Source organism: Aristolochia californica, unplaced genomic scaffold (assembly GCF_029961685.1).
Source record: "Aristolochia californica isolate CCGP_79_NKW_82.1479 unplaced genomic scaffold, dmAriCali1.0.hap1 SCAF_8, whole genome shotgun sequence".
Classification (NCBI taxonomy): Eukaryota; Viridiplantae; Streptophyta; class Magnoliopsida; order Piperales; family Aristolochiaceae; genus Aristolochia; species Aristolochia californica.
The window spans coordinates 28,401,139-28,427,948 of NW_027182279.1; the positions used below are offsets into that span (position 1 = coordinate 28,401,139).

General features: G+C 35.3%; 1 protein-coding gene across 3 annotated transcripts in view; it reads left to right on the top strand.

Moving 5' to 3' along the window:
• The first annotated feature begins 526 nt into the window (after window positions 1–526).
• LOC137938934 (protein transport protein SEC23 D-like) overlaps window positions 527–26,810 on the top strand; it is a 62,549-nt gene continuing 36,265 nt past the window's right edge. For all 3 annotated transcript variants that reach the window (XR_011109914.1, XM_068784052.1, XM_068784051.1), the window contains exons 1-3: window positions 527–1,105; window positions 2,165–2,310; window positions 2,411–2,565. Coding sequence is in view for 2 of the 3 variants with exons in the window: in XM_068784052.1 (XP_068640153.1) it covers window positions 733–1,105; window positions 2,165–2,310; window positions 2,411–2,565 (674 nt within the window). In the remaining variant the exon portion in view is untranslated. The remainder of the gene's footprint in view (window positions 1,106–2,164; window positions 2,311–2,410; window positions 2,566–26,810) is intronic.

Genomic DNA, 26,810 nt, shown 5'->3' on the forward strand with positions numbered 1-26,810 from the left:
TGCTCATCCACTAAATATTTATGACCCTACATCCATTATGGTATTGCATTACAGTTCTTCTAGCCTTTTTTATTTTTTCTAAATGGATCATAGTAAGCAAAACTTTCTCAAAGATGTCTCAAAAGCCCATCTAAAAGTTGTTTGCGGCTGTGATGCAAAAGCAAGATGATGAGGGTAATCTTGTGTTCATGGTTATCATTCATGGATATTACATGGAGGCGGAATTATAATCATAAATCTTGTCTTCTACAAGTTCAACATGATGAGTTGGCATGAGGCTCAAAACTGTATTAATTATTTTGCACATTTATTAGTGATATAAAAATTTTAAGTTCTCAACATGCTCTATCCCTTACATTGTGCTAGAATTCACTTACTAGTTTTTTGTTGTACTTCTGAACATAAATGCAGCATCTGAGGAGTTTTTGGAGTTGATCAAAAGTGCGCTACTGGCTGCTTTAGAAGGTGGGCAATTGTTTATCTCAGTATTGGCCTTCATAAGGTGATCAATATTTTAGAAGATCACCCTCAGCTTTTCACACATTTGTGGTTGCATTGGTAATTATTTTTCTTGTTTATGATAATGTTTTAATACCAATTACCTTTTACATTTGCAGCACTTGGGCCGGGTTCTCTGTTTGGGCTTGTTATATTCAGTCATAAGATAGGCTTATACGATGTGCAAGGACCCATACCAGTTGTCAAAAATGTCTTTATTCCCCCCAGATACAGATGCTTCATTGCCCTTTGAGCTTGAAGATGCCATGCCATTGTTTTCTTTCTTGGCTCCTGTATGTTTATGATGGACAATGTCAACATACCCTTGACTTCAAATTGTTAAAAAAAAAAGAATCTCTACCAACACTACAATCAATTGGAAAATGGATTTTAGTGAAGGTTTGGTTCATTCTCCAAGGACTGAAGCCTTGGAAAGACCGAATAGCTGCAGCCTTGGAAACACTGAAACCTACAACTTCATGGGAAAGAACTATAGCTGCTGGACAAGGACTTGACGGTATATTATTAGGTGGCAGAGGTTTTGGTGCTGCAATGGAGGCTCTAATTAACTACCTTGGATCAGAATACGGAAATACATTTGCACTGGGTATGGTAAAGTCCAATTCTTACTTCCCTGTGCTTCTTTTACATTATCATGGACCAAAATAAATTAACATATGTTTCTTTTATAGTCATCTTTGTTCTAACTATTTAGTGATGTTTGTTGAAAATCAAGTAAATGCATATTACCTGTAAATGGATTTACAGAATGACATTTTGTTTCTTAGGAAGTGGTCTTGAATTGCAAAGCCTCCATCCTTGGATGAGAAAAGGCTATGAGGAAATTTCTGTTAATCTTTCAACTTATTGACATCTGGTGGCACCAGATTTAGATCATCAAACATTGCAGTTACTGCCACCAAAGTGTGTCATCCATGTTTGATGTCTTCCTCTTTTCCATGCACAAGATATATCTGGTTCTATTTTCCTTATGGGTAGACTTATTCTTTCAACTAAAATCTATCATTAATTTTTTTCTAATAAAATCTTTTTCATTATTGAAAAAATGGCCTGTACCCCTTATTGCTGGATGCTCTCTCTTTAAAAAAGTTGAGTGTTTTCATTGTTCTTTTCCCATTGATGTTCATTAGTCATATGCATGCAACTTATTGTGAGGGATAAATCTGGAGAGTCATTCCTTGTTTTTCTATTCGTATTTTTGAAGATTTCTGCTTTGAATCTAGGATTGTCTTTATCCCTCACTATGAAAAGTATATGTTCATTCTATTAATTATGTCTTGTGAAACCATAATGGCTGGAAATGAGCTAAATGTTGCCAATTGAAAGAATTGGTTTTTCAATGGTTGATTATCGGTTTCCTGGAAAAGCACTGGTCACAATTTTTTTGGATACTTCCTCTTACCAGGTAATAACATGTTCTTTTCCTTGGGTGAAATGTTTCCTCTCAAGGGCGACAATAGGGGCCTGGAAGAATATCTTGTCTCAATTTACCTTTCTGAATTTTGTTTTCTTAAAATTGATTGTACTAATTGTATTAGTATTTATAAACATTCGTTTATTGGTTATGTGGCTCCAAAATCGACTGCATTAGTGACTATCAGCATTTGTTTATTAGATATTTATGTGGGTCAAAAATTGATTGCAGCTAGGGTTTTTACATTTTTGTCTGGTCCTCCTGATTATGGAGCTAGTCAATTAGATACAAGGCGTTATGGTGAGCAATATGCCAGTAAAGGAGAGGATGCAGACTGTACACTGCTTCCTGAGCAGACACCCTTCTACAAAGAACTGGTAAATTGCCTTATGCCTATATACACCCAAGTGCTGAAATGGTTGAGTTTTGTAGAATCTACAGATCTTTGGAAAAATAACCCATGATGACTTTGCACAGGCAGCTGTTGCTGTTCAATCGGGGGTTTGTGTGGACATATTTGCTGTTACCAATGAATATACAGACTTAGCTTCATTAAAATTCCTTAGCATCGAGAGTGGCGGTTCACTGTTTCTGTACTCTAATACTGATGACTCTACACTTCCTCAGGACATGTAAGTTGATTTGCTTATATCCATCATTTTGAGAAATCATACTTTTTTTTTTTTTTGTTGTGAATGAACGTGGAATCACTTTTTTTGAATGATTAAAGAATAATTTTTTTTTTGAAATGATGTAAAATGACATTAACTGTTCATCTGCAATCAAGAGTAAAATTCACTCTTAATTACTCAGAAAATATTTTTTTCATAGGGATCATTTTTTTTTTAAATCGATTTTGGTGAGACGATTTGGCCTGCTCATTCATTCATGGGGTGCCATACTGTGAAAAGATCATGCTTGTAATGTTAGAGCTTAGGTGTTGCATGGGTTCAGTTATGCAGTGGAAAGTTGAATTTACTTTTACCTGTGTCGGCCTAGTTGCGTCCTTGGGATAACCCACACTAGTCAGCCTCCCTTGCATACAAATAGTTGGCACACAATAAACCTTTTCTCATATACACAAATCTGTCTACATACAAGATATTCGAGCGCTCCTTTAAGTCTCTATGTCAATGTCTGATTGATTGGCACTCATCCAGCCCCCCTAAATATAGTTGGGGAAATTGCTGGACACATGCCCCTTCGAATGGTCATGTGCTTCTTGGCGCATGCCTCCTCATGTACAACCGCCCCAGCTAACACCCTATGGCCCACGTGACTAGAAACCGTTTAGGAACCATTATAAGCTGAATTTTGATGGTAGCGCCTTTGGGAACCCGGGTTTGGATGATTTTGGAGGGGTGATTTTTGATCCGGGCGGCATTGCCATACTCTCTTACTGTGGCCCTCTCGGAATTGCTGACTCGACCATTGCTGAGCTCTCTGGTCTCCTTCACGGCTTGTGTATTTTTAATGATAGCTTTAGTGGTCTCCTTATCATGGAGGGAGACTCCAAGGTCGTCATCGGATGGTGCTCCACCTCATCCTTCCCCCCGTGGCGTCACTGGCAGATTTTTCTTGATATTTTGGATATTGTATCCACCATTTCTTGTACTTCGTCTCATATACTTAGATCAGCCATTTCGGTTGCTGATTTGTGTGCCTAGGTCCCCCCTTCAATCTCTTATTGTTAGGGGAGGTCTCCCTTGATGTATCTTCCCTTTCTTTAAAATAAGTTTATCATCATTAAAAAAAAAGTTGGCTGCCACTAATCTGACTTGCCTCCATGCCTTGGTGTTCAGGCACTAGCCTGTATGTGCCCAGCCTATACGTGCAGTGCCTAGGGGTGGCATCAAGTCGAGTCGAGCTGAGTTTGAATCTGCATATGTTCAAGCTGAGCTTGATTTAAATACTTCGAACTCAAGCTAGAGCCGAGCCCAGCCTTAAGCTTAAAATTGGAATTGAGCTTGAGCAGGGTTCAAGCTCCAACCTACATTTAAAACTTTGCATAAAATACAAGTCAAATAAACTGTGCATAAAATTATGCATAAATTTTACTTAAAATTGGGCATGACCTTTGTACATAAACTCTGCATAAAATTGTCTATAAACTCTGCATAAAATTGTTTATAAACACTGCATAATATTATGCCAATGTGACTTATATAAAAACATGACCTATATACAAAATGTGACTTTTATATACATTTCCCACTCTCTTGAGCCTACCCAAACTCGAACCTGTATATGTTCGAGCTTTGCTTGATTTGAATACTTTGAACTTGAGTTCGAGCTCAAGTTTAGCTTTGAGACTAAAATTGGAATCGAGCTCAAGCCCAAGAATTTTAACCAAATTTGAGCTCAAGCTCGAGTCGGGTTTGAACTTTAACCTACATTTAAAACTTTCCATAAAATACATATTTAATATTAAGTTCAAAGAATCCTAAATGTATGGAAAACAAATAGAGATAATCTTGCATATCAGAGTTATTAAGAAACGAAATATGACTAGATCTATAACTCATAAAGGATCTCCAAATAATTTGTATTACATAAATTCTATACTACATTGCATGGAGAGCATAAGGATGAAGGAGATCAAATGGGAGAAATGAGCTTACCTGTGGCTGACATATATTCCGTGACTTTCGTCTGCAACGCCCAGGTCAGCAATGTCTAAATGCGGTTGTGCGATGAAGAGTTTGAAAGCGCTGAAGATGAAACATGGCAGAAATTGGTTGAGGAAGGACTGAAATACGAAACTTCTGTAAAAATCTGAGCATGCATATTACTAGTGGTTGGTAATATGCATGCTCTCTTTTATTTTCTTTTCCATTTTCCTTGTGCATCCAAACAAGAGAAACCACATTTCTCTTTTTTTCTCTCTTATTTTTCATGGGCATCCAAACAAGAGAATCGATCTTTTAGTCCCATTCCTCTTCTTGGGTAAATCTTTCTCAACGTCCGTCATTTTTGAATAACTGGTGCGCCCAACACTGTCAATAATACCATACGGTTTGACATTGTGCATAGCCCCTTTAGGGAAAAACCTCGCGGAAGGGAGCCAGTCCTGGTTATGAAAAAGCTGAGTCTCATCCCTCTCCAACCACAGATCGTAGCCTCCAGAAAACTGAGACCTGTTAGCCAAAGCCTTCAACTGCTCGTCGGCTTTGATGGAAAAGAGAGTTGGGGCTCGCTCAAGCTCAGAAACTGCGGCTCTAAGTTCCGCCCACTGCTTCATTTTGTAAATCTGGCACTCACGGCAAAGACGGGCCTTTACGAGTTGTTTGGCTTTTGTGGCCTGCATCCGCTTCCACTGTCATTTCGAGACTCCGCCGAGGTAGGTACAAGGCCCCCCACCCAGTTTGTCACGAGGTCAGATGAGCCTAAACTCACTTAGGCTAGCGGAACTCCAACTCCCGTGATGGCCTACCTTCAATTTGTCAAAGGTAGTACAGCCTCTCACCCCTTAGATCAACGTTGCAAACTCCTTCCTCTCAAATGAAGCACTAGGAATGAAAAGATAGAAAGACAATGGAATAGGAAGAGAAAGTAACCTTGTATTAATACTAGAGAAGATTACAAGGAGTGGCCGTCCAAGGTGGAAGGCCAGCACTCTACAAAAACTCTCTTTCTCGTCTATGCTGAATGAATCTACAAGGGTTGAATGCCTTGGTATTTATAGGCTTCAACCCCTCCCTTCTCTCATGCTTCCGTCCAATGAGAGCAGAGCTCCTCCCTTATCAAATCTCCTTAATTTGCTCCTCCATTCAAATCCCTTGATTTGCTCCTTTTTCTTAAAATTCGTTTTACCATTGTTATTTTCCTTAGACACTTTGTTAGCCGAATCATTCTTTCTCTCATATTCGGTTAACTTTTCAGCAGTAGATAAAGCTGAAGCTAATGTCTTTACTTTCCGTCTTCTCAATTCTTGCTCAGCCCACGGGAAGTAAAGACATTAGCTTCAACTTTATCTACTGCTAAAAAGTTAACCGAATATGAGAGAGAATTATTCGGCTAACAAAGTGCCTAAGAAAAATAACAATGGTATAACGAATTTTAAGAAGAAGGAGAAAGGGGAGAAGAAGTCATGGGCAAAGGACGCCAAGGCTAGGTCGGAAGAGAAGAAACGAGGGGACAAACAGAAAAAGAAGGTCCATTGTTTCATATGCGAGGGATTGTCTTAGAAAGAGGTATACAATACTAAATTGGAAATTATGGCCAGAAAAATAGAAAACTGTGAGGCAGAAATAACTCTTCTCAAACATAGATTAGATAAAATAGAAAAAGATTCTTATGATGGTATCACTGTAGGGTTAGAAGAACCAGAAACTTCCTACGTATGTAACCAAGATAAATCTATGTCCAGTATCCTTGTTAGAGCAAAGATTATTTTCCCTAACAAACAGTCCCTCGTGTTAGATGCTTTAGTAGATTCCGGCTGTACCAAATGTATTATCCATAGAAGATTAGTTCCTTTTCAGTTCCTTAAGAAAACCAATAAATAAGTGTTTAGCCAACAGGTAGATGGTATCTATCACCCATATACAACCTATTTTGATGAAGGCAAAATCCAGTTCTTTACCAATTATTCAACTTTTTCTGGATCTTATCCTTTACCTTTAACATGGGTTAGAGATCTCAAACTCAAAGTAGACTTTATTTTAGGTCTTAATTTTATTCTTCATAACAATGGTTCTCTTTACTTCTTGTTTGCAACGTCCTTTTTACAACTATCTTTAGAATTAATGTTCTGTCTTTTAGGGCAGGTGTTGGCTCAGTGTTCTGTCTGACAGAACATTAAAAGACAGAAGCGTTTTAGGAACTACCTTCTGGAAGTTTTTACAACTATCCTTTCCTTCTCTTACGATTGCTTTCATGCTTATACTTTTCATAATATTAGGCATCGTTCTTGTTACCTTAATACTTACTGCTTTTATTGTGTGTTGAGTATTTTCGTTTTTGTTCATATTTACTACTTTATTTTAAGACGTTATTACAGAAAGGTATATAAGGCTGGAAACTACTGGGTGAGGGCTAAGCCCTGACAAACGCCTCTGCCTCAGTTGAGCCAAGCGTTGCTCTCGGTTGTCACAACACCGCTGTACCTTTTTATGTATATTTGGTTAATTAATAAGATAATAAAACAGTTTTTGAGATTTGTTTTGCGAATATTACCTATATATTACTTATACTTAGGATTATTATATAATACCTTAAGAGATTATTGTGCAATATCATAGGAACTTATAGCTACATATTGTTCTTGGTAATAATAGCATTAGAATTATTTGGATATTTTATATTTCTCCCATAACAAGTAGATAATCTTTTAGCCTCTGATATATTCTTATTCCTTAATATTTTAGCCAGAATCATAGATAGTACCTTAGATACATGATTTTTATCTTTATAGCTTTAACAATAGTCTTTTGTAATTTAGTTATTTTTATTTTTGTCTGTTTTACCTTATCTTTATATTCATACAGAAGATTTGTAGAGACTCCAAGGCAAATATTTATACCTAAAAGACAAGTAATTAGAAGAACCCCAAATAATTCACCTCTAAATACTCTAGATTAAAGCAGATTATAGCAGTACCCCTCCGAATTGGTATCTACAGGGAGGGAGGGAGGGAGGGAGGGAGGGAGGCTAAGTGTTCTGACAGAACAATAAAGACAAAAGTGTTTTAGGAACTACCTTCTGGTTAAGTGTTCTGACAGAACATTAAAATACAGAAGCGTTTTAGGAACTACCTTCTGGAAGTTTTTACAACTATCTTTTCCTTCTCTTACGATTGCTTTCATGCTTATACTATTCATAATATTAGGCATCGTTCTTGTTACCTTAATACTTACTGCTTTTATTGTGTGTTGAGTATTTTCGTTTTTGTTCATATTTAATACTTTATTTTCAGACGTTATTACAGAAAGGTATATAAGGCTGGAAACTACTGGGTGAGGGCTAAACCCTGACAAATGCCTCTGCCTCAGTTGAGCCGATCGTTGCTCTCGGTTGTCACAACGCCGCTGTACCTTTTTATGTATATTTCCTTAATTAATAAGATAATAAAACTGTTTTTGAGATTTGTTTTGCGAATATTACCTAGATATTACTTATACTTAGGATTATTATATAATACCTTAAGAGATTATTGTGCAATATCATAGGAACCTATAGCTACATATTGTTCTTGGTAATAATAGCATTAAAATTATTTGAAAATTTTATTTTTCTCCCTAACGAGTAGATAATCTTTTAGCCTCTGATATAATTTTATTCCTTTATATTTTGGCCTGAATCATAGATAGAACCTTAGATACATGATTTTTATCTTTATAACTTTAACAATAGTCTACTGTAATTTAGTTATCTTTAGTTTTATTTGTTTTACCTTATCTTTATCTTCATACAGAAGATTTGTAAAGACTCCTAGGCAAATATTTATACCTAGAAGACATGTAATTAGAAGAACCCCAAATAAATCACCTCTAAATACTCCAGATTAAAGCCGATTAAAGTAGTACCCCTCGGGAGGGAAAGAGGAAGGGAGGCTAAGTGTTCTGTCTGACAGAACATTAAAAGACAAAATCGTTTTAGGAATTACCTTCTGGAAGTTTCTACAACTATCTTTTCCTTCTCTTACGATTGCATTAATGCTTATACTTTTCATAATATTAGGCATCGTTCTTGTTACCTTAATACTTACTGCTTTTATTGTGTGTTGAGTATTTTTCGTTTTTGTTCATATTTACTACTTTATTTTAAGACGTTATTACAGAAAGGTATATAAGGCTGGAAACTACTGGGTGAGGGCTAAGCCCTGACAAACGCCTCTGCCTCAGTTGAGCCAAGCGTTGCTCTCGGTTGTCACAACGCCGCTGTACCTTTTTATGTATATTTGGTTAATTAATAAGATAATAAAACAGTTTTTGAGATTTGTTTTGCGAATATTACCTATATATTACTTATACTTAGGATTATTATATAATACCTTAAGAGATTATTGTGCAATATCATAGGAACTTATAGCTACATATTATTCTTGGTAATAATAGCATTAGAATTATTTGGATATTTTATATTTCTCCCAGAACAATTAGATAATCTTTTAGCCTCTGATATATTCTTATTCCTTAATATTTTTGCCAGAATCATAGATAGAACCTTAGGTACATGATTTTTATCTTTATAGCTTTAACAATAGTGTTCTGTAATTTAGTTAACTTTAGTTTTGTCTGTTTTACCTTATCTTTATATTCATACTGAAGATTTGTAGAGACTCCAAGGCAAATATTTATACCTAAAGGACAAGCAATTAGAAGAACCCCAAATAATTCACCTCTAAATACTCCAGATTAAAGCAGATTAAAGTAGTACCCCTCCGAATTGTTATCTAGAGGGAGGGAGGGAGGGAGGCTAAGTGTTCTGACAGAACATTAAAAGTCAGAAGCGTTTTAGGAACTACCTTTTGGCTAAGTGTTTTGACAGAACATTAAAAGACAGAAGCGTTTTAGGAACTACCTTCTGGAAGTTTTTACAGCTATCTTTTCCTTCTCTTCCGATTGCTTTCATGCTTATACTTTTCATAATATTAGGCATCGTTCTTGTTACCTTAATACTTATTGCTTTTATTGTGTGTTGAGTATTTTCGTTTTTGTTTATATTTACGACTTTATTTTAAGACGTTATTACAGAAAGGTATATAAGGCAGGAAACTACTGGGTGAGGGCTAAGCCCTGACAAACGCCTCTGCCTCAGTTGACCCAAGCGTTGCTCTTGGTTGTCACAACACCGCTGTACCTTTTTATGTATATTGGGTTAATTAATAAGATAATAAAACAGTTTTTGAGATTTGTTTTGCGAATATTACCTATATATTACTTATACGTAGGATTATTATATAATACCTTAAGAGATTATTGTGCAATAGTATAGGAACTTATAGCTACATATTGTTCTTGGTAATAATAGCATTAGAATTATTTGGATATTTTATATTTCTCCCAGAACAATTAGATAATCTTTTAGCCTCTGATATATTCTTTTTCCTTAATATTTTAGCCTGAATCATAGATAGAACCTTGGATACATGATTTTTATCTTTATGGCTTTAATAGTAGTCTTCTGTAATTTAGTTATCTTTAGTTTTGTCTTTTTTACCTTATCTTTTTATTCATACAGAAGATTTGTAGAGGCTCCATGGCAAATATTTATACCTAGAACATAAGTAATTAGAAGAACCCCAAATAATTCACCTCTAAATACATCAGATTAAAGCAGATTAAAGTAGTACCCCTCGGGAGGGAGGGAGGCTAAGTGTTCTGTCTGACAGAACATTAGAAGACAGAAGCGTTTTAGGAACTACCTTCTGGAAGTTTTTAGAACTATCTTTTCCTTCTCTTACAATTGCTTTCATGCTTATACTTTTCATAATATTAGGGACAGAACATTAAAAGACAGAAGCGTTTTAGCAACTATCTTCTGGAAGTTTTTACAACTATCTTTTCCTTCTCTTATTATTGCTTTCATGCTTATACTTTTCATAATATTAGGCATCGTTCTTGTTACCTAAATACTTACTGCTTTTATTTTGTGTTGAGTATTTTCGTTTTTGTTCATATTTACTACTTTATTTTAAGACGTTATTACAGAAAGGTATATAAGGCTAGAAACTACTGGGTGAGGGCTAAGCCCTGACAAACGCCTCTGCTTCAGTTGAGCCAAGCGTTGCTCTCGGTTGTCACAACGCCGCTGTACCTTTTTTATGTATATTTGATTAATTATTAAGATAATAAAACAGTTTTTGAGATTTGTTTTGCGAATATTACCTATATATTACTTATACTTAGGATTATTATATAATACCTTAAGAGATTATTGTGCAATATCATAGGAACTTATAGCTACATATTGTTCTTGGTAATAATAGCATTAGAATTATTTGGATATTTTATATTTCTCCTAGAACAAGTAGATAATCTTTTAGCATCTGATATATTCTTATTCCTTAATATTTTAGCCAGAATCATAGATAGATCCTTAGATACATGATTTTTATCTTTATAGCTTTAATTTAGTTATATTTAGTTTTGTCTGTTTTACCTTATCTTTATATTCATACAGAAGATTTGTAGAGACTCCTAGGCAAATAGTTATACCTAGAAGACAAGTAATTAGAAGAACCCCAAATAATTCACCTCTAAATACTCCATATTAAAGCAGATTAAAGTAGTACCCCTCCGAATTTGTATCTACAGGGAGGGAGGGAGGGCGGGAGGGAGGCTAAGTGTTCTGACTGAAAATTAAAAGACAGTAACGTTTTAGGAACTACCTTTTGGCTAAGTGTTCTGACAGAACATTAAAAGACAGAAGCGTTTTAGGAACTACCTTCTGGAAGTTTATACAACTATCTTTTCCTTCTCTTACGATTGCTTTCATGCTTATACTTTTCATAATATTTGGCATCATTTTTGTTACCTTAATACTTACTGCTTTTATTGTGTGTTGAGAATTTTTCGTTTTTGTTCATATTTACTACTTTATTTTAAGACGTTATTACAAAAATAGGATTAGATACAAGGTGAAGGATTTACCTTGGAAATTGGAAGTTCTTCTAGAAATCTTTATATAATAGACAAAATAACATGTAGGAGAAGTGTAGACCAAAGAGATATACAATTAGACGAAATAATAGATATAGATCAAGACATTACTATATTTAGCAAGAATTAATTAAACCTTCTTAACCCCAGACAATTATATAGAACAGGACCATTAAACTTTAATTCCGGATTATTTAGACATTACCGAGAAATCCAGATTAGTTGTGTAGGACAAGATTCTGGTAACATTAACTTAATATCAGAACAAGCCTTTAAAGAAATAGGGGTAAAAGGATTCATTTAGGTCTGATTATAATAGGGGTAAAAGGATTAGGACGAAAACATCTAGGAACTAAAACCTTACTTAGTATCTACGATGATAGATGGGCAGATCCTAAAAAGGCAATGTTAGGAATTATTGAGGTAGATATGAATCAAAATGGAGGAATATTTTATTCCTCCCCAGACTTCCTTATTGGACTACAAGATTTTAGAAAATATATCAAAATAGGTATTCAGACAAAAGGATATGAATCCTTCGTAGGAAACAATCTTTTATTGTGTATTGAATTCTTAGGAAGGTGTACTTGTTCTAGCACTACTAGGTTCAAGGTTAAAATAGACGATGTAGTTAATTTAATAGGAAACAAAGGAATAAAATTAATTAAGCCTATTAAATATTCTCCAGACATTTTAGCAGGATTAGAATGGAACCTTAAATTTATAGAAGAAAAAATAATCAGTCCTGAAGAAAGTATCATGTACACAGATACTAAAGGTAACATAAATATTAGATTTAATAGCTATGAACAAAAGAATATAGAAGATACGAAATCAATCTCTAGTGAAAATTATGACCTAGTCAATATAGAATTAGAAACAGATGAGATAATATACCCTAAAGAATTATATGTATATATATATATATATATATACAGAGAGAGAGAGAGAGAGAGAGAGAGAGAGAGTCTGGTCTGCAACTTTTTTACCTAGGGCTTTTAGACAAGGGATGCAAGCTTCTAGGGAACATTGATTGCATTTTAGCTCTTTGTTTTTTGCTAGGATACAAAGCACATTAAGACAAGGATTACTATCTAACCCTGTATTCCATGACCACGCATGTACACATTCTGAAGTAGTGTCCACTCTTAAGGTTCTTAATTACTCAGAAAATATTTTTTTAATAGGGATCATTTTTTTTTAAATCGATTTTGGTGAGGCGATTTGGCCTGCTCATTCATTCATGGGGTGCCATACTGTGAAAAGATCATGCTTGTAATGTTAGAGCTTAGGTGTTGCACGGGTTCAGTTATGCAGTGGAAAGTTGAATTTACTTTTACCTGTGTCGGCCTAGTTGCGTCCTTGGGATAACCCACACTAGTCTGCCTCCCTTGCATACAAATAGTTGGCACACAATAAACCTTTTCTCATTTACACAAATCTGTCTACATACAAGATATTCAAGCGCTCCTCTGAGTCTCTATGTCAATGTCTGATTGATTGGCACTCATCCAGCCCCCCTATTTATAGTTGGGGAAATTGCTGGCCACATGCCCCTTCGAATGTTCATGTGCTTCTTGGCGCATGCCTCCTCATGTACAACCGCCCCAGCTAACACCCCATGGCCCACGTGACTAGAAACCGTTTAGGAACCATTATAAGCTGAATTTTGATGGTAGTCCCTTTGGGAACCCGGGTTTGGATGATTTTGGCGGGGTGATTTTTTATCCGGGCGGCACTGCCATAATCTCTAACTGTGGCCCTCTCGGAATTGCTGACTCGACCATTGCTTAGCTCTCTGGTCTCGTTCACGGCTTGTGTATTTTTAAGGATCGCTTTAGTGTCTCCTTATCATGGAGGGAGACTCCGAGATCGTCATCGGATGGTGCTCCACCTCATCCTTTCCCCCATGGCGTCACTGGCAGATTTTTCTTGATATTTTGGATATTGTATCCACCATTTCTTGTACTTCGTCTCATATACTAAGATCAGCCATTTCGGTTGCTGATTTGTGTGCCTATGTTCCCCCTTCAATCTCTTATTGTTAGGGGAGGTCTCCCTTGATGTATCTTCCCTTTCTTTGAAATAAGTTTATCATCATTAAAAAAAAAGTTGGCTGCCACTAATCTGACTTGCCTCCATGCCTTGGTGTTCAGGCACTAGTCCGTATGTGCCCAACCTATACGTGCAGTGCCTAGGGGTGACATCAAGTCGAGTCGAGCCGAGTTTGAATCTGCATATGTTCAAGCTGGGCTTGATTTAAATACTTCAAACTCAAGCTAGAGCCGAGCCCAGCCTTAAGCTTAAAATTGGAATTGAGCTTGAGCAGGGTTCAAGCACCAACCTACATTTAAAACTTTGCATAAAATACAAGTCAAATAAACTGTGCATAAAATAATGCATAAATTTTACTTAAAATTGGGCATGACCTTTGTACATAAACTCTGCATAAAATTGTCTATAAACTTTGCATAAAATTGTTTATAAACACTGCATAATATTATGCCAATGTGACTTATATAAAAACATGACCTATATACAAAATGTGACTTTTATATACATTTCCCACTCTCTTGAGCCTACCCAAACTCGAACCTGTATATGTTCGAGCTTTGCTTGATTTGAATACTTTGAACTTGAGTACGAACACAAGCTTAGCTTTGAGTCTAAAATTGGAATCGAGCTCAAGCCCAAGAATTTTAACCAAATTTGAGCTCAAGCTCGAGTCGGGTTTGAACTTTAACCTACATTTAAAACTTTCCATAAAATACATATTTAATATTAAGTTCAAAGAATCCTAAAAGTATGGAAAACAAATAGAGATAATCTTGCATATCAGAGTTATTAAGAAACGAAATATGACTAGATCTATAACTCATAAAGTTTCTCCAAATAATTTGTATTGTATAAATTCTGTACTACATTGCATGGAGAGACTAAGGATGAAGGAGATCAAATGGGAGAAATGAGCTTACCTGTGGCTGACATATATTCCGTGACTTTCGTCTGCAACGCCCAGGTCAGCAATGTCTAAATGTGGTTGTGCGATGAAGAGATTGAAAGCGCTGAAGATGGAACATGGCGGAAATAGGTTGAGGAAGGACTGAAATACGAAACTTCCGTAAAAATCTGAGCATGCTTATTACTAGTGGTTGATAATATGCATGCTCTCTTTTCTTTTGTTTTCCATTTTCCTTGTGCATCCAAACAAGAGAAACCACATTTCTCTTTTTTTCTCTCTTATTTTTCATGGGCATCCAAACAAGAGAATCGATCTTTTAGTCCCATTCCTCTTCTTGGGTAAATCTTCCTCAACGTCCGTCATTTTTGAATAATTGGTGCGCCTAACACTGTCAATAATACCACACGGTTTGACATTGTGCACAGCCCCTTTAGGGAAAAACCTCGTGGAAGGGAGCCAGTCCTAGTTATGACAAAGCTGAGTCTCATCCCGCTCCGACCACAGATCGTAGCCTCCAGAAAACTGAGACCTATCAGCCAAAGCCTTCAACTGCTCGTCGGCTTTGATGGAAAAGAAAGTTGGGGCTCGCTCAAGCTCAGAAACTGCAGCTCTAAGTTCCGCCCTCTGCCTCATTTCGTAAATCCGGCACTCACGGCAAAGACGGGCCTTTTGGAGGTTTTTGGCTTTTGTGGCCAGCATCCGCTTCCACTGTCATTTCGAGACTCCGCTGAGGTAGGGACAAGGCCCCCCACCCAATTTGTCACGAGGTCAAATGAACCTAAACTCACTTAGGCTAGCGGAACTCCAACTCCCGTGATGGCCTACCTTCAATTCGTCAAAGGTAGTACAGCCTCTCACCCCTTAGATCAACGTTGCAAACTCCTTCCTCTCAAATGAAGCACGAGCTATGAAAAGATAGAAAGACAATGGAATAGGAAGAGAAAGTAACCTTGTATTAATACTAGAGAAGATTACAAGTAGTGGCCGTCCAAGGTGGAAGGCCAGCACTCTACAAAAACTGTCTTTCTCGTCTATGTTGAATGAATCTACAAGGGTTGAATGCCTTGGTATTTATAGGCTTCAACCCCTCCCTTCTCTCATGCTTCCGTCCAATGAGAGCAGAGATCCTCCCTTATCAAATCTCCTTAATTTGATCCTCCATTCAAATCCCTTGATTTGCTCCTTTTTCTTAAAATTCGTTTTACCATTGTTATTTTCCTTAGACATTTTGTTAGCCGAATCATTCTTTCTCTCATATTCGGTTAACTTTTCAATAGTAGATAAAGCTGAAGCTAATGTCTTTACTTCCCGTCTTCTCAATTCTTGCTCAGCCCACGGGAAGTAAAGACATTAGCTTCAGCTTTATCTACTTCTGAAAAGTTAACCGAATATGAGAGAAAGAATTATTCGGTTAACAAAGTGCCTAAGAAAAATAACAATGGTATAACGAAGTTTAAGAAGAAGGAGAAAGGGGAAAAGAAGTCATGGGCAAAGGATGCCAAGGCTAGGCCGGAAGAGAAGAAACGAGGGGACAAACAGAAAAAGAAGGTCCATTGTTTCGTATGCGAGGGATTGTCTTAGATAGAGGTATACAATACTAAATTGGAAATTATGGCCAGAAAAATAAAAAAACTGTGAGGCAGAAATAACTCTTCTCAAACATAGATTAGATACAATAGAAAGAGATTCTTATGATGGTATCACTGTAGGATTAGAAGAACCAGAAACTTCCTACGTATGTAACAAAGATAAATCTTTTCCAGTATCCTTGTTAGAACAAAGATTATTTTCCCTAACAAACAATCCCTCGTGTTAGATGCTTTAGTAGATTTCGGCTGTACCAAATGTATTATCCATAGAAGATTAGTTCCTCCTCAGTTCCTTAAGAAAACCAATAAATAAGTGTTTAGCCAACACGTAGATGGTACCTATAACCCATATACAACCTATTTTGATGAAGGCAAAATCCAGTTCTTTACCAACTGTTCAACTTTTTCTGGATCTTATCCTTTACCTTTAACATGGGTTAGAGATCTCAAACTCAAAGTAGACTTTATTTTAGGTCTTAATTTTATTCTTCATAACAATGGTTCTCTTTACTCCTTGTTTGCAATGTCCTTTTTACAACTATCTTTAGAATTAATGTTCTGTCTTTTAGGGCAAGTGTTGGCTAAGTGTTCTGTCTGACAGAATATTAAAAGACCGAAGCGTTTTAGGAACTACCTTCTGGAAGTTTTTACAACTATATTTTCCTTCTCTTGCGATTGCTTTCATGCTTATACTTTTCATAATATTAGGCATCGTTCTTGTTACCTTAATACTTACTACTTTTATTGTGTGTTGAGTATTTTCGTTTTTGTTCATATTTACTACTTTATTTTAAGACGTTATTACAGAAAGGTATATAAGGCTGGAAACTACTGGGTGAGGGCTAAGCCCTGACAAACGCCTTTGCCTCAGTTGAGCCAAGCGTTGCTCTCGGTTTTCACAACGCCGTTGTACCTTTTTATGTATATTTGGTTAATTAATAAGATAATAAAACAGTTTTTGAGATTTGTTTTGCGAATATTACCTATATATTACTTATACTTAGGATTATTATATAATACCTTAAGAGATTATTGTGCAATATCATAGGAACTTATAGCTACATATTGTTCTTGGTAATAATAGCATTAGAATTATTTGGATATTTTATATTTCTCCCAGAACAAGTAGATAATCTTTTAGCCTCTGATATATTTTTATTCCTTAATATTTTAGCCAGAATCATAGATAGATCCTTAGATACATGATTTTTATCTTTATTGCTTTAATTTAGTTATATTTAGTTTTGTCTGTTTTACCTTATCTTTATATTTATACAGAAGATTTGTAGGTGCTCCAAGGCTAATATTTATACCTAGAAGACAAGTAATTAGAAGAACCCCAAATAATTCACCTCTACATACTCCAGAATCATAGATAGATCCTTAGATACATGATTTTTATTTTTATAGCTTTAATTTAGTTATATTTAGTTTTGTCTGTTTTACCTTATCTTTATATTCATACAGAAGATTTGTAGGGACTCCAAGGTAAATATTTATACCTAGAAGACAAGTAATTAGAGGAACCCCAAATAATTCACCTCTACATATTCCAGATTAAAGTAGTACTCCTCTGGAGGGAGGGAGGGAGGGAGGGAGGCTAAGTGTTCTGTCTGACAGAACATTAAAAGACAGAAGCGTTTTAGGAACTACCTTTTGGAAGTTTTTACAACTATCTTTTCCTTCTCTTACGATTGCTTTCATGCTTATACTTTTGATAATATTAGGCATCGTGTTTGTTACCTTAATACTTATTGCTTTTATTGTGTATTGAGTATTTTCGTTTCTTTTCATATTTACTACTTTATTTTAAGACGTCATTACAGAAAGGTATATAATGCTGGAAACTACTGGGTGAGGGCTAAGCCCTGACAAACGCCTCTGCCTCAGTTGAGCCAAGCGTCTCGGTTGTCACAACGCCGCTGTACCTTTTTATGTATATTTGGTTAATTAATAAGATAATAAAACAGTTTTTGAGATTTGTTTTGCGAATATTACCTATATATTACTTTTACTTAGGATTATTATGTAATACCTTAAGAGATTATTGTGCAATATCATAGGAACTTATAGCTACATATTGTTCTTGGTAATAATAGCATTAGAATTATTTGGATATTTTATATTTCTCCCAGAATAAGTATATAATCTTTTAGCCTCTGATAAATTCTTATTCCTTAATATTTTAGCCAGAATCATAGATAGATCCTTAGATACATGATTTTTATCTTTATAGCTTGAACAATAGTCTTCTGTAATTTAGTTATCTTTAGTTTTGTCTGTTTTACCTTATCTTTATATTCATACAGAAGATTTGTAGAGACTGTTAAGCAAATATTTATACCTAGAAGACAAGTAGTTAGAAGAACCCCAAATAATTCACCTCTAAGTACTCCATATTAAAGCAGATTAAAGTAGTACCCCTCCGAATTGGTATCTAGAGGGAGGGAGGGAGGGAGGCTAAGTGTTCTGACAGAACATTAAAAGACAGAATCGTTTTAGGAACTTCCTTCTGGCTAAGTGTTATGACAGAACATTAAAAGACATAAGCGTTTTAGGGACTACCTTCTGGAAGTTTGTACAACTATCTTTTCCTTCTCTTACGATTGCTTTCATGCTTATACTTTTCATAATATTAGGCATCGTTCTTGTTACCTTAACACTTACTGCTTTTATTGTGTGTTGAGAATTTTTCGTTTTTGTTCATATTTACTACTTTATTTTAAGACGTTATTACAGAAAGGTATATAAGGCTGAAAACTACTGGGTGAGGGCTAAGCCCTGACAAACGCCTCTGCCTCAGTTGAGCCAAGCGTTGCTCTCGGTTATCACAACGCCGCTGTACCTTTTTATGTATATTTGGTTAATTAATAAGATAATCAAACAGTTTTTGAGATTTGTTTTGCGAATATTACTTATACTTAGGATTATTATATAATACCTTAAGAGATTATTGTGCAATATCATAGGAACTTATAGCTACATATTGTTTTTGGTAATAATAGCATTAGAATTTTTTGGATATTTATATTTCTCCCAGAACAAGTAGATAATCTTTTAGCCTATGATATATTTTTATTCCTTAATATTTTAGCCAGAATCATAGATAGATCCTTAGATACATGATTTTTATCTTTATAGCTTTAACAATAGACTTCTGTAATTTACTTATCTTTAGTTTTGTCTGTTTTACCTTATCTTTATATTCATACGGAAGATTTGTAGAGACTCCTAGGCAAATATTTATACCTAGAAGACAAGTAATTAGAAGAACCCCAAATAATTCACCTCTAAATACTCATTAAAGCAGATTAACGTAGTACCCCTCCGAATTGGTATCTAGAGGGAGGGAGGGAGGGAGGCTAAGTGTTCTGACAGAACATTAAAAGACAGAGGCGTTTTAGGAACTACCTTTTGGCTAAGTGTTCTGACAGAACATTAAAAGACAGAAGCGTTTTAGGTACTACCTTCTGGAAGTTTTTACAACCATCTTTTCCTTCTCTTCCGATTGCTTTCATGCTTATACTTTTCATAATATTAGGCATCGTTCTTGTTACCTTAACACTTACTGCTTTTATGGTGTGTTGAGAATTTTTCGTTTTTGTTCATATTTACTACTTTATTTTAAGACGTTATTACAGAAAGGTATATAAGGCTGAAAACTACTGGGTGAGGGTTAAGCCCTGACAAACGCCTCTGCCTCAGTTGAGCCAAGCGTTGCTCTCGGTTATCACAACGCCGTTGTACCTTTTTAGGTATATTTGGTTAATTAATAAGATAATAAAACAGTTTTTGAGATTTGTTTTGCGAATATTACTTATACTTAGGATTATTATATAATACCTTAAGACATTATTGTGCAATATCATAGGAACTTATAGCTACATATTGTTCTTGGTAATAATAGCATTAGAATTATTTGGATATTTTATAATTCTCCCAGAACAATTAGATAATCTTTTAGCCTCTGATATATTCTTATTCCTTAATATTTTAGCTTGAATCATAGATAGAACCTTAGATACATGATTTTCATGTTTATAGCTTTAACAATAGTCTTCTGTAATTTAGTTATCTTTAGTTTTGTCTGTTTGACCTTATCTTTTTATTCATACAGATGATTTGTAGAGATTCCTAGTCAAATATTTATACCTAGAAGACTAGTATTTAGAAGAACCCCAAATAATTCACCTCTAAATACTCCAGATTAAAGCAGATTAAAGTAGTAGCCCTCCGAATTGGTATCGAGAGGGAGGGTGGGCGGGAGGGAGGCGAGGGAGGGAGGGAGGGAAGCTAAGTGTTCTGACAGAACATTAAAAGACAGAAGCGTTTTAGGAACTACCTTCTGGATAAATGTTTTGACAGAACATTAAAAGACAGAAGCGGTTTAGGAACTACCTTCTGGAAGTTTTTACAACTATCTTTTCCTTCTCTTACGATTGCTTTCATGCTTATACTTTTCATAGTATTAGGCATCGTTTTTGTTACCTTAATACTTACTGCTTTTATTGTGTGTTGAGTATTTTCGTTTTTGTTCAAATTTACTACTTTATTTTGAGACGTTATTACAGAAAGGTATATAAGGCTGGAAACTACTGGGTGACGGCTAAGCCCTGACAAACGCCTCTGCCTCAGTTGAGCCAAGCGTTGCTCTCGGTTATCACAACGCCGCTGTACCTTTTTATGTATATTTGGTTAATTAATAAGATAATCAAACAGTTTTTGAGATTTGTTTTGCGAATATTACTTATACTTAGGATTATTATATAATACCTTAAGAGATTATTGTGCAATATCATAGGAACTTATAGCTACATATTGTTTTTGGTAATAATAGCATTAGAATTTTTTGGATATTTTATATTTCTCCCAGAACAAGTAGATAATCTTTTAGCCTCTGATATATTTTTATTCCTTAATATTTTAGCCAGAATCATAGATAGATCCTTAGATACATGATTTTTATCTTTATAGCTTTAACAATAGACTTCTGTAATTTACTTATCTTTAGTTTTGTCTGTTTTACCTTATCTTTATATTCATACGGAAGATTTGTAGAGACTCCTAGGCAAATATTTATACCTAGAAGACAAGTAATTAGAAGAACCCCAAATAATTCACCTCTAAATACTCATTAAAGCAGATTAACGTAGTACCCCTCCGAATTGGTATCTAGAGGGAGGGAGGGAGGGAGGCTAAGTGTTCTGACAGAACATTAAAAGACAGAGGCGTTTTAGGAACTACCTTTTGGCTAAGTGTTCTGACAGAACATTAAAAGACAGAAGCGTTTTAGGTACTACCTTCTGGAAGTTTTTACAACCATCTTTTCCTTCTCTTCCGATTGCTTTCATGCTTATACTTTTCATAATATTAGGCATCGTTCTTGTTACCTTAATACTTACTGCTCTTATTGTGTGTTGAGTATTTTCGTTTTTGTTCATATTTACTAGTTTATTTTAAGATGTTATTACAGAAAGGTATATAAGGCTGGAAACTACTGGGTGAGGGCTAAGCCCTGACAAACACCTCTGCCTCAGTTGAGCCAAGCGTTGCTCTCGGTTGTCACAACGCCGCTGTACCTTTTTATGTATAGTTTGTTAATTAATAAGATAATAAAACAGTTTTTGAGATTTGTTTTGCGAATATTTCCTATATATTACTTTTACTTAGGATTATTATATAATTCCTTAAGAGATTATTGTGGAATATCATAGGAACTTATAGCTACATATTGTTCTAGGTAATAATAGCATTAGAATTATTTGGATATTTTATATTTCTCCCAGAACAAGTAGATAATCTTTTAGCCTCTGATATATTCTTATTCCTTAATATTTTAGCCTGAATCATAGATAGATCCTTAGATACATGATTTTTATCTTTATAGCTTTAACAATAGTCTTCCGTAATTTAGTTATCTTTAGTTTTGTCTGTTTTACCTTATCTTTATATTCATACAGAAGATTTGTAGAGACTCCTAGGCAAATATTTATACCTAGAAGACAAGTAATTAGAAGAACCCCAAATAATTCACCTCTAAATACTCCATATTAAAGCAGATTAAAGTAGTACCCCTCCGAATTGGTATCTACAGGGAGGGAGGGAGGGAGGGAGGCTAAGTGTTCTGACAGAACATTAAAAGACAGAGGCGTTTTAGGAACTACCTTCTGGCTAAGTGTTCTGACAGAACATTAAAAGACATAAGCGTTTTAGGAACTACCTTCTGGAAGTTTTTACAACCATCTTTTCCTTCTCTTCCGATTGCTTTAATGCTTATACTTTTCATTATATTAGGCATCGTTCTTGTTACCTTAATACTTACTGCTTTTATTGTGTGTTGAGAATTTTTTCGTTTTTTTTGATATTTACTATTTTTTTTAAAACGTTATTACAGAAAGATATATAAGGCTGGAAACTACTGGGTGAGGGCTAAACCCTGACCAACGCTTCTACCTCAGTTGAGCCAAGCGTTGCTCTAGGTTGTCACAACGCCGCTGTACCTTTTTATGTATATATGGTTAATTAATAAGATAATAAAACAGTTTTTGAGATTTGTTTTGCGAATATGACCTATATATTACTTATACTTAGGATTATTATATAATACCTTAAGAGATTATTGTGCAATATCATAGGAACTTATAGCTACATAATGTTTTTAGTAATAATAGCATTAGAATTATTTGGATATTTTATTTTTCTCCCAGAACAAGTAGATAATCTTTTAGCCTCTGATATATTCTTATTCCTTAATATTTTAGCCAGAATCATAGATAGATCCTTAGATACATGATTTTTATATTTATAGCTTTAATTTAGTTATATTTAGTTTTGTCTGTTTTACTTTATCTTTATATTCATACAGAAGATTTGTAGAGACTCCAAGGCAAATATTTATACCTAGAAGACAAGTAATTAGAAGAACCCCAAATAATTCACCTCTACATACTCCAGATTAAAGTAGTACCCCTCGGGAGGGAGGGAGGGAGGGAGGGAGGCTAAGTGTTCTGTTCCCAGAACAAGTAGATAATCTTTTAGCCTCTGATATATTCTTATTCCTTAATATTTTAGCCAGAATCATAGATAGATCCATAGATACATGATTTTTATATTTATAGCTTAAATTTAGTTATATTTAGTTTTGTCTGTTTTACCTTAACAGAAGATTTGTAGGGACTCCAAGGTAAATATTTATACCTAGAAGACAAGTAATTAGAGGAACCCCAAATAATTCACCTCTACATATTCCAGATTAAAGTAGTACTCCTCCGGAGGGAGGGAGGGAGGGAGGGAGGCTAAGTGTTCTGTCTGACAGAACATTAAAAGACAGAAGCGTTTTAGGAACTACCTTTTGGAAGTTTTTACAACTATCTTTTCCTTCTCTTACGATTGCTTTCATGCATATACTTTTGATAATATTAGGCATCGTGTTTGTTACCTTAATACTTACTGCTTTTATTGTGTATTGAGTATTTTCGTTTTTGTTCATATTTACTACTTTATTTTAAGACGTCATTACAGAAAGGTATATAATGCTGGAAACTACTGGGTGAGGGCTAAGCCCTGACAAACGCCTCTGCCTCAGTTGAGCCAAGCGTCTCGGTTGTCACAACGCCGCTGTACCTTTTTATGTATATTTGGTTAATTAATAAGATAATAAAACAGTTTTTGAGATTTGTTTTGCGAATATTACCTATATATTACTTTTACTTAGGATTATTATGTAATACCTTAAGAGATTATTGTGCAATATCATAGGAACTTTAGCTACATATTGTTCTTGGTAATAATAGCATTAGAATTATTTGGATAGTTTATATTTCTCCCAGAACAAGTAGATAATCTTTTAGCCTCTGATATATTCTTATTCCTTAATATTTTAGCCAGAATCATAGATAGATCCTTAGATACATGATTTTTATCTTTATAGCTTGAACAATAGTCTTCTGTAATTTAGTTATCTTTAGTTTTGTCTGTTTTACCTTATCTTGATATTCATACAGAAGATTTGTAGAGACTGCTAAGCAAATATTTATACCTAGAAGACAAGTAGTTAGAAGAACCCCAAATAATTAACCTGTAAATACTCCATATTAAAGCAGATTAAAGTAGTACCCCTCCGAATTGGTATCTAGAGGGAGGGAGGGAGGGAGGCTAAGTGTTCTGACAGAACATTAAAAGACAGAAGCGTTTTAGGAACTTCCTTCTGGCTAAGTGTTATGACAGAACATTAAAAGACATAAACGTTTTAGGAACTACCTTCTGGAAGTTTTTACAACTATCTTTTCCTTCTCTTACGATTGCTTTCATGCTTATACTTTTCATAATATTAGGCATCGTTCTTGTTACCTTAATACTTACTGCTTTTATTGTGTGTTGAGAATTTTTCGTTTTTGTTCATATTTACTACTTTATTTTAAGACGTTATTACAGAAATAGGATTAGATACAAGGTGAAGGATTTACCTCGGAAATAGGAAGTTCTTCTAAAAACCTTAATATAATAGACAGAATAACAGGAAGGAGAAGTGTAGACCAAAGAGATATACAATTAGACGAAATAATAGATATAGATCAAGACATTACAAATTTGGCAATAACCAATTAAACCTTCTTAACCCCAGACAATTATATAGAACAGGACCATTAAACTTTAATACCGGATTATTTAGATATTACCGAGAAATCCAGATTAGTTGTGTAGGACAAGATTCTGTTAACATTAACTTAATAGCAGATCAAGCCTTTAAAGAAATAGGGGTAAAAGGATTCATTTAGGTCTGATTGTAATAGGGGTAAAAGGATTAGGACGAAAACATCTAGGAACTAAAACCTTACTTAGTATCTACGATGATAGATGGGCAGACCCTAAAAAGGCAATGTTAGGAATCACTGAGGTAGATATGAATCAAAATGGAGGAATATTTTATTGCTCCCCAGACTTCCTTATTGGACTACAAGATTTTAGAAAATATATCAAAATAGGTATTCAGACAAAAGGATATGAATCCTTTGTAGGAAACAATCTTTTATTGTGTATTGAATTCTTAGGAAGGTGTACTTGTTCTAGCACTATTAGGTTCAAAGTTAAAATAGATGATGTAGTTAGTTTAATAGGAAACAATGGAATAAAATTAATTAAGCCTATTAAATATTCTCCAGACATTTTAGCAGGATTAGAATGGAACCTTAAATTTAGAGAATAAAAAATAATCAGTCCTGAAGAAAGTATCATGTACATAGATACTAAAGGTAACATAAATATTAGATTTAATAGCTATGAACAAAAGAATATAGAAGATACGGAATCAATCTCTAGTGAAAATTATCACCTAGTCAATATAGAATTAGAAACAGATGAGATAATATACCCTAAAGAATTATATATATATATATATATAGAGAGAGAGAGAGAGAGAGAGAGAGAAAGAGAGTCTGGTCTGCAGCTTCTATACCTAGGGCTTTTAGACAAGGGATGCAAGCTTCTAGGGAACACTGATTACATTTTAGCTCTTTGTTTTTTGCTAGGATACCGAGCACATTAAAAAGAGGATTACTATCTAACCCTGTATTCCATGACCACGCATGTACACATTCTGAAGTAGTGTCCACTCTTAAGGTTCTTAATTACTCAGAAAATATTTTTTTAATAGGGATCATTTTGTTTTAAATCGATTTTGGTGAGACGATTTGGCCTGCTCATTCATTCATGGGGTGCCATACTGTGAAAAGATCATGCTTGTAATGTTAGAGCTTAGGTGTTGCATGGGTTCAGTTATGCAGTGGAAAGTTGAATTTACTTTTACCTGTGTCGGCCTAGTTGCGTCCTTGGGATAACCCACACTAGTCAGCCTCCCTTGCATACAAATAGTTGGCACACAATAAACCTTTTCTCATATACACAAATCTGTCTACATACAAGATATTCGAGCGCTCCTTTGAGTCTCTATGTCAATGTCTGATTGATTGGCACTCATCCAGCCCCCCTATATATAGTTGGGGAAATTGCTGGCCACATGCCCCTTCGAATGGTCATGTGCTTCTTGGCGCATGCCTCCTCATGTACAACCGCCCCAGCTAACACCCCATGGCCCACGTGACTAGAAACCGTTTAGGAACCATTATAAGCTGAATTTTGATGGTAGCGCCTTTGGGAACCCGGGTTTGGATGATTTTGGTGGGGTGATTTTTGATCCGGGCGGCACTGCCATACTCTCTTACTATGGCCCCCTCGGAATTGCTGACTCGACCATTGCTGAGCTCTCTGGTCTCCTTCACGGCTTGTGTATCGCTTTAGTGGTCTCTTTATCATGGAGGGAGACTCCAAAGTCGTCATCGGATGGTGCTCCACCTCATCCTTCCCCCCGTGGCGTCACTGGCAGATTTTTCTTGATATTTTGGATATTGTATCCACCATTTCTTGTACTTCGTCTCATATACTTAGATCAGCCATTTCGGTTGCTGATTTGTGTGCCTAGGTCCCCCCTTCAATCTCTTATTGTTAGGGGAGGTCTCCCTTGATGTATCTTCCCTTTCTTTGAAATAAGTTTATCATCATTAAAAAAAAAGTTGGCTGCCACTAATCTGACTTGCCTCCATGCCTTGGTGTTCAGGCACTAGTCCGTATGTGCCCAGCCTATACGTGCAGTGCCTAGGGGTGGCATCGAGTCGAGCCGAGTTTGAATCTGCATATGTTCAAGCTGGGCTTGATTTAAATACTTC